A 9,836-nucleotide genomic window follows, 5' to 3' on the forward strand; every position below is an offset into this window, starting at 1 on the left:
TCAGACAATATTTAGAAAAGTACAGATATTTAGACTGGAAAATGAAATTATCTGAAATTAACCACACGTGCAGACGATATTTACAAAAGTAAAAATATTCAAACCTGAAAAGGAAAATATGAGTTATTCCATCAATAAATGCCATAAGTTTGTTTATATCTTTATTATTTTACGAGTTATTAAACATCAAAATGGGTCCGGGACTTTATAAACACCCTATATTGTGATCAAAATCAGCATATGAGAAAATTGTGAACACCATTTATACTGATTTAAAGTGGTGGATTAGATATCCAAATAGATAAATTAAAACACTGTTCATGTTTAAATAAAAAAATACGGAGATTTGGGAGAAAATTTTAAAATGAAATTTATAAATAAAAAAATGCCCCATATAATGAACTATTGATCATTAAGATAGTTTAATTAGTAAAGCAGTAGCTTTTTAAGAAAATCTGTAAAATATTTTTAAATAGACAGAAAATATTATGCAATAGGCTGATAAATTGTGCAGTTTAGTAATTGCATTATTTAACTTTGTCAAAAAAATGTTTATAACACTTATATTTTCAAACAAAAACAAATGCTTTTTACACATTTTTCCAATAGTCTTTAACTAGTTTGTATGCAGAAAGACTGTGATAGTTAAGACAACTTAATTATTATGCCAGAGCTCATTCGTTTTTCCGACTTGCGTTCAGGCCCTTTTTTCTTTGAAAAGCCCTGTAAAAAAGCAGGATGGAAGACATGTTCAGTTAATGGAACAAATTACTTGGAAATGTTACAGAAGGAAGTGATACCGTCCTTATTGGAGCACGATGTCCTTGACACAGTGACATTCATGCAAGACGGGGCACCTCCTCACATCGACACTGAAGTGAAGGCATTTTTGAGAACTTTTACTGAAGAACGGATAATCAGCCGTCACTTTACACATGAATGGCCCCCACTCTCACCAGATTTAACACCCCTTTATTTTTGGCTATGGGGTTACCTTAAGTCTCGGGTGTACCGCCATAGGCCAACTTCGTTAGTGCAGCTAAAGGAAGCCATTCGCCACGAAATCTCATGCATTCATCCGGATATGCTGTATGATGCAGTTACCAGTGTTGTTTCGCGCTTCCAAACTGTTATTTGTGGTGACGGCGGACACATAGAACAAGTACTGCAGTACTGGTGTGATACGCATGTAAACAATTGCTTGCATGCAAATAAAAGTATTTTTCCCATAGAATTGTGTGTTTTGCGCCCTCTATCGACACATTTTTGAACTCTTTTTTTTTTTTTGTATGAAAAAAAATCTCCCTTCATGAGAATAACAGTTTCGCAAATCGCATTCAAATATACTCATTCCTTCAATTTTTATGAATTTTTAAAGTATTTACAAATTTATGGGACACCCAGTACACTATAACTTGAAAAGCACAGTATAGTAGCTAGATTAAATTTGACTTATATTATTGAATATTATATGACTTAAATTATATTATTGAAGAACTAGATCTTATAAAACCTTTCGATTTAATCAGTCAACCAATTGATTGATTGTCAGACTGTCTATTTACACTTATATGAGTAGGCTACTTCGAGAACGTTAGAAACCATGTAAGTGAAATTTGATATGAGGTTTTTCACAAAAAAATGATTAAATCTGGTATCCACTAGTTCAAACAAGAGAAATTTAAATGCATATTCAGAGTTCACCATAATAAGGAGAATTATTTTGTACCATTAATTTAGAAGGAACATTCTGGATGATTTAATTATCTAAGTACCGATTAGTTTATACAGTTTTATATAATATTAATTTATATGAATGTTTTCCTGATTAAATATTCAAAAATATCATTTACATTAAAAGTTAACTTTTTAAACCATAAATCTATTGCATCAAAATTACTTTGTGCTTAAAGTAATGATAACTATTAACTCTTTGCACTTGGATGTGACTTCCACTGACCATTCAAGACGGTGCATCATTTTGACGTTTTATCTATTTATTTTTAAATTTTATTAATTAATTGTTAAAAAAGTCAGAAATAAATAAAGAAAAGTAAAAAGACGTAGATTATTAGTAAATTAGATTAGTCAGTAAAGAATAGTAAAAAGACGTAGATTATTTTTTTAGGGAAGCTCATCTTAAAACAATTGTATGTATTTATTTTTTGGTGTAATAAACAAGTTCATGCGTTAAGTGAATAATTATACATCGAATTACTTTTCCGAGATACTTTCTTAGATAAAAGCGAATAATTTTTACTAGTCTTATCTGAATATCATTCTCAAAATCAAATCAATACATACATTATATTCTTATCAATTTTATTCAGTTGTTCTCAGAGGTGAGTTCGTGGAATCATTTGCCACAACCAGAGAGAAAGTCACAGCGGTTGGAAAACAATTTATTTTAAACTGGATCGCATTTTTCAAATAAAAAAGCACTTTGCAGAATTGTCCGTAATTTATCTTGCCCTGAATCATTTATTTTGACAGAATGTATTTTATTCTGGAAGTTAGTTTCTCTAATTTACTTAGTTGACATCGCAAAGTGATTCGCTTTTTAGAATCACGTAATAAATGGCATGTTCCGAGACCGATAAGTCTGTCGATTCTCGACAAAACACTGATTTTTTTGGATAGTTTATGATTCCGGGAATTCATTCGCCAAAAACCTCGCAGAATGCATTGATTTATTACACATTATGGGAACGTTTTCTAAGCCATTTTATATATTTTTTGGAAAAGATATAATAAATTTTATGGAACATTTTTAAAGCGTGAATTCAATGTAAACTTAAAGTGCTTAGTTGCCAACTTGTGAAATAAAAGTATTAAAATTCTATGAATTCTAAAATTGATTCTTGTGAATAAGGATTGAACTTTACATATTTGCTGTTTTTAATGTGGTAATATTTACCACGTTACTCCACAATTGGATAGATGTATAATATATTTGAATACTGAATAATACAATATCGCTTGATATTGTACAGTATTGTGTAACGTTATGTGGGATGTTTATACATTGTATCAGGTGACATGCACAATGTAAAAATCCTGCAAAACTGCAGACAGAACAGAATATGAAGATTAAAACCACGAGATTTGACATGAAATAAATTCCTGGGTATATGTGTTTACTAAAGGAGTAATTCTTAAAATTTAATTAGATTGATTAATCTCATTATTGTATTCAAGAAGAAGTATGACCTCTTATATTATTATTATTATTATTATATAGTTTTTAATTATAATTTAACCTTTTGCCCTAGAGAGACTCTCGCCACCATTTTGTTTGATGCAGAAAGTCGATGAGCGGAGATAACTATTGTTTCTTTTTAAAAGAGCTCAGTATGCATTTAAAATATCGTGTGTAGGTTTAAGGATTAATTATGATGATGATAATGATGTCGTGTCCGCGTTCCCACTGAGAAGGGGTGCAATAGCTTCTGAGGGTAAAGATCCCTGAGCACCCGAAGGCAGAAGTCTGACTTCTAGCACATATGAAGATGAAACTCACACATTCGCTTGCACAACCCCTTTTTACAGGGGGTCACATTCACAGATAGAACACAGGTGTAGAACAACCATGCCCGAACCGGGATTCGAACCCGGGACGCCCATATCACGGGGAAGATTCTCTACCCCTATATCAAGACGCCGGCTTAAGGATTAATAAAGTGTGAAATTAAAAGTTTTATACGCTAAGTTGTGTGTGTTATCATTTTAAGTTAGAGATTAAAAAAAAAATTCAAAACGTCTCGCGTTGCTAGTTTGTCCGCTCGAAAACGGTCTCGGGAGCAAAGGGTTAATACTATAATTACAAAACGAAGAATAATAGATAGATAATATCTGATACAACTATTCAACATCCTAATTGCAAATATCTACTAAATTTGGAACCAAACCTATCAAGAGATTGGGCGCATGTCATTTTATACTTTCCTTAACATTTAATGCGATGACTAAAAAAAAGAAAAAAAAAACAATGACTTATCAAATTTCATATCTAAGTTATTTTGTAATTTTAATTATATTCTATGTCGAAATTAATTCTTTTAATTGGTTGAAATTAAGCCATCCAAAATACACACTTGGTGTTCTAATTATTTTACACCAACTGCATCCGGACGATTATTCGCCGAAGTTTGCAAACTAATAGGCCATTTCGTAACTTTTGTTCACCAGTGTCATGCGGTTAATAATACACGAGTATATATGTAGGAGAAAGTTTCGTTGAGACCCTTCTCCTGGTTAATAATACGATGAATGAATTAAATTAAATTAAAATATGTATCTTTTGTAAATGCAAAATGCCCGCATCTCCTTATGTAAATACTTATCATCTATCAATTTAATCAGTGAAATAAATACGAAAACTATCTACCCGCGCGTTATATATCGTTTAGCAAAATGCTACAATGAAATACCATCTGATCCCTGAGGTAACTCTCGCAGATGCAGGAGATACGATGTATCTATTCAGCGATACCTCCCTTCGTTTATTGATACATTTCGTTAGTTTCGCAGACTTACTTTGTGTCAATATTCATAATAGAATTACAATATCACAAAGGAAATGGTGATTTTGCTTGGAAGCGTGGAGCTTAATACTCCGGAAAAGCTTGTCATTTATGTCTTGGTGCATTAAGCACAAATGTGCCGTCGTAATTCAATTTGCGATATCTGCTCAGCTTATCTGAAGTCACAAGTTCCGGGATGATGGTTTGAGTTTGGAGAAATTAAAGTAACACGAGTGTATTAATAAGATTTGTGATTAGCAATGTCTTTTGTGCCATTGCTTTAGATTAAATATTTTTATTCATGCGTAAAAGAGAGATAAATCGCAATGTATAATGAAGCATAGTAATATAATTTTTGAATTGTCACGGAATTTGATGAATAAACACATATATAATGATATTTAACTCATAAATTGAAGTTCGTGCCGGCGTCCTGGCATAGGGGTAGCGCGTTTTCCCCGTGACCTGGGCGTCCTGGGTTCGAGTCCCGGTTCGGGTATGGCTGTTCTTCCTGTTCTATCTGTTAGAGGTGTGAATGTGCCTCCCTGTAAAAAGGAGTTGTGCAAGCGAATGTGATGCGTGAATAGCTAAGACGTACTCTTGGCCCTAGTTGGCGCTACTAAAACAAGAGACGCTCCCTTGGCTTAAAATCACTGACTTCGTCAGCGAGCTTGTCCATGGCAAGTGTCATTATAAACAACAACAACAACATTGAAGTTTGTAAGTTCAGCATTAATTATAATCACAACACGAATAATAAGATAATTAAATTAAGAATCTCCTTGTTAGAATGATAATACATGATATACCAAAATAGCCATTAGGGTCACACATGTGACAATTTTGCATTAACTCTTCATTTAACCCTTTAATGGGTATTATTGCTCAGAAGCAGCATATCTTCAAATAGATTTTATAGAAGATCTACAACTCCAAATCCTTTAAATGGGTATTAAAAGTAAATCTTCTCAGGCAGATATTTGCGCAATAATTAAAATGAATAAATTAACAAATTTCTAACAATTAATTTCAAAGAGCCCTTAAATATATTATACTACTTACTTTGTAATTAAATTTGAAATTTTTTTACCATTCGTCAATTTATTACCATATAAGAAAAAAGAACACGCCCAGTAATGTAATGATTATCAATACGTTTTATTCAATATTTTCATGTAATTCCTACCTAAATCACCCATTCTAATTATTTAAACTTCAAATAAATATTTAAAAAATAATTTCTTTTTAAAACTATTTAGTACTTTTCTGTAACACTATACCTGTACGAAAGCGTTTAAGTTAGCGTAAACAGTAATATAATATTTTCGTTATGTTATTGGCAATATTTAACGACAACATAATACGCGAAAAAAAAATTACCCCAAGATTTAAGCTTGGCGATGTTTTCTGTTTTGCTAATGGAGAAGAATCGATATTTCATTAACGTCGGATACTTGTTCATTATAATAAATAACAATGACAGTTAGAAAATCGTAATAAAATTTTATGTAAGTACAAAATAAATAAATAAACTTGTATAAAACATAAATAAATTTATTTAAATCTATCTCTAACTATTCATAAATAAATAAAAACTCTCTATAAGAAGATTTCAATAAAAATTTGTATACACAATATTCTATGCCGGGAAACAGCATTTTGTTATTTTTTGGATTATACGGCGCTGAAAAATTAATCGACATTAGCACCCTTCCAAAAAATAATGAGTTTTAACAAACATTATTATTACCTAAATAAAAATATGGAATCACAATTTCTTTCTTAATTATTTTTCAAGTATTTATATATTTGATACATTGGCGTCCATCACATTATAAGCGTTATCTATTAACAGAGAATTATAGATAGAAGAAAACTCTATCGGATGCTCGCATATGTGTCCCTTACCTGCACTTTCATATTCTTGCAATAATTATATTCAATCCCTTTACAACACGATAATACTACTCGGTGACAAATATTTGAGTATATCATGCTTGAGTCAAAATAATGGCAACATATCATGCTTGAGTTAATCAAATGAAAATTTAGATTTTGATGGCAACATATCATGCTTGAGTTAATCAAATGAAAATTTAGATTTTGATGGCAACATATCATGCTTGAGTTAATCAAATGAAAATTTAGATTTTGTGAGTGAAGGATTTACCTCAGTTGGAAGTTGTTAAAAAATTCATTATATTTTGAAAAGTACTGTTATAGAATTCAGTTTTTTGTAAATAATAAGGTGATCTGCAGTTAAGATTTTAGCTACTGGACAATAGAACAGAATTTTAGATTAATAATCTGATTCTATCAAATCTAATAATAAAGATAAATTATTCTTCCAATGATGTGCTATTACATTCTGAAAAGGAATAGTAAAGACTCAAGTGTTGCGCATGTCATATGAACCACTGTTTGAAATTGGAAATCCCAAGTTGGACTTAATCCTGCTTCGAAATAAAATATTAATCTAAAATTAATCTAAATTCATTCATAGCATTTACATTTAGTCCTTCATTTCTAAGAGGAATTGCAACTTTTACAAATTTTAAACTGGGTCATTATAATCAAATAAGCAATAGGAAAATCATTTGATGAATTTCGACTTTTATAAGGAGTCTATTCCCTGAATAAAATCAATGATCTAATTTCATCTTTTTTTCTCTGCAGGCCCGCATGATGGGTATGTGTCAAAAAGAGAGCCAGCTGAACAATTTGGAAGTGTCCGCCCTCGTAAGCCGCAACAAACTGTCGAGCTTAAATGTGCTGCATCCTCCGGCACCACCCCAGAGGATAGACAGCAGACAGAGCTTCGCTGGGATGGGTGCCAGTCCGTGCAAGGTGCCCCACAGTCCTCTGCCCTACCGGACGGTCGAGACAGACATCTGAGCGATCTGCACACGTTTTTCGCACAGAGCAGCCTCACAAGTTCACGTGGAGTCATTACATGGGAGGAGGGCGTCTCGTCAAAAGATGAAGAAAGTCAACAAGTGGTTGATTGTGTGGAATGTAACTGAAATACCTTCTCTTTGTGTTTGATATAATAATTTATTAACTGGATTGTGTGGTAGCTGCTAAATGCGTAAAATGCTGTGATTGTCAATCATTATATTTATGAATATTACACTTGTAAATTAAAATTTTCTTATTATATCAGGCAAGAATCTCAATAGATACTAAAGCTGAGTAATAATTATTTATTTTTGATAAATGTATGATAAAAATCTAAGAGTTTTTGAATTGTTGTGGTGGCATAGAAATATGACAGGAATTATAAAAAGTGTCAAAATGTTTCTATAATTAGAGAATGAGATAAGCAAATATGATATTAAATTCGTGTTCCTTAACTTTCCCGTCTAAATTTTGCAAACTGTACATATAACTACAAATAATGCCACAAATACATTTTATTGTTTGAGTAACTTACTTGTATACAGACTACTGGTTATTCATATTAGTTTATCGCAGCTATTGAAAGATAAGAATTTTTAAGGGAATAACAAATGGGTAGGATGGAGCTATAGATAAACTTTGATGGGCCCGTAGCAGACCTTCAGATAGACAAAAGCCTTTTATTTGTGAGGAAGAAAAGATTGAAGTGGGGAGGAGAGATACTGAGAAATAATAGGTTTACAATGTACATGATTGTACTATATTCGGCTTCTTCATACTATCAATACTATCGTCAAATTGTTAAGAAGTAAAATGCAACTCTACCTACACAAACGTATATGGGACAAATGCAATCTGATCCATGACAGTCTCTTAATTTATCAAAATAGAACCGTCTGATATCGCGCAATACTAAATGTCAACTCCTGGGATTCGGGCTATAGATAGTATAGTAAGATTAATAAAAATACAAAATAGAAACAGAAAAATTACTTTTTTAATTAAAAAAAAAGTCTTCTAATCAATATCAACAGTATAACTGACCTCTCTAAATTTTATAGCCCTTTCCAAGAATGTCATATTTGGTACCTTCCAAATCTAAATTATGTCCTTATTTCTGTCATTCCCCTTAAATTTTTTAACGAGATTATATTCTATTGGTTTAGTTTGGTTTGGTTTAGTAATATTAACATCCTGTTTGAAGCAACACTAGGGCTATTTTGGGACGGACCTCGTCATTTTGAACCGCGGTCAGATGACGAGGACGACACCTGAGCTGGCACCCTCCTCTCCACACTACACCACACCAGCGGGAGGATGTTTGGTGATGACGGATTTAACGAGCAACAGACCGCCTTACACGACGGTTCTTCAGTGGAATCGGGTCACGAACCTTAAACCCTCCGGTTCCGAAGCCAAAACCTTACCACCAGGCCACCACGGCTCTAGATTATATTCTATAATTAAGTCCTTAAACGTTTTAGAATTTTATGAGAAATTCTCATTTTTATATGGAATTTCTTTATTAAAACTTTTTTTTAATAGAAAGAATTTTACACAGCTATAGATAGAGACGAAATCGTTGTATACAGAAAATTTACTATTGAAGACATGCCAAATCAAGGGTTATTAGCCGTGTATTCCCTTTTGAAATTGAACAAGTTACATATTCAGAAAAATTTTGAAATTTAAAATTCTTAAATTCAATATAACAATTCTACTTAATTTGACAGATATTATTCTTCTAATACAAAATAATTTTAAAAAATATTTACAATTTGAATTATTTTATAATATATATCCTTAAAGAATGTAAATGCAATTAAATGTATTAACACGTTCGAATGAAATAAAAATACTTAGTGAACCTTTTAGTGACTACATTAAAGTGCATGGTAATTTCGAAAAAGTGAATCTACAATTGATGAGATATATGATAATGTGGCTTATAGTTTTTCATATTGGAGATAAATGCATTCATGCTCAAGAATATGTGAAATCTATAAGACACATATAATACGTTGAATATGAAGGATCATGCCAGTTAATTAGTTTTTTTTTAATTTAATTTTTCCCAGAAAAAGATACATGAAGCGGTACAATAAGTTAAAAATTTCTTAGCTTTCTTTTTCTTACCGAATTTATTTTTATGTGAAATAATTCATAATTTGAATTGTATTTTACAAATTCTTGGATAAAATTCTGTCTTGTAGTATTTGTCTTTAAACGAATATTGAGATTAACATTTTTTAAGGGATATTAAATTTTCATAATTATTTTGCTGCTTTCTACGATGAGCCTTGCAAATTCAAGTAACACTTGAAATGATAAACACTTGTAGCAGATTGTTTTGAAAAAAATGAAGTTACTACAGTACTTAAATGTGCAGATTACATAACATTATCTCCTATATTA

General features: G+C 31.5%; 1 protein-coding gene across 1 annotated transcript in view; it reads left to right on the top strand.

Annotated features, from left to right (window-relative positions):
• LOC129981290 (low-density lipoprotein receptor-related protein 4-like) overlaps positions 1-8,353 on the top strand; it is a 733,213-nt gene extending 724,860 nt beyond the window's left edge. The window contains exon 34 of the mRNA XM_056092063.1: positions 7,200-8,353. Within this exon, the coding sequence (XP_055948038.1) occupies positions 7,200-7,418 (219 nt within the window). The 3' untranslated portion in view covers positions 7,419-8,353. The remainder of the gene's footprint in view (positions 1-7,199) is intronic.
• The last annotated feature ends 1,483 nt before the right edge of the window (positions 8,354-9,836 follow it).

The sequence above is a fragment of the Argiope bruennichi genome, chromosome 8 (assembly GCF_947563725.1).
Source record: "Argiope bruennichi chromosome 8, qqArgBrue1.1, whole genome shotgun sequence".
Taxonomy (NCBI): domain Eukaryota; kingdom Metazoa; phylum Arthropoda; class Arachnida; order Araneae; family Araneidae; genus Argiope; species Argiope bruennichi.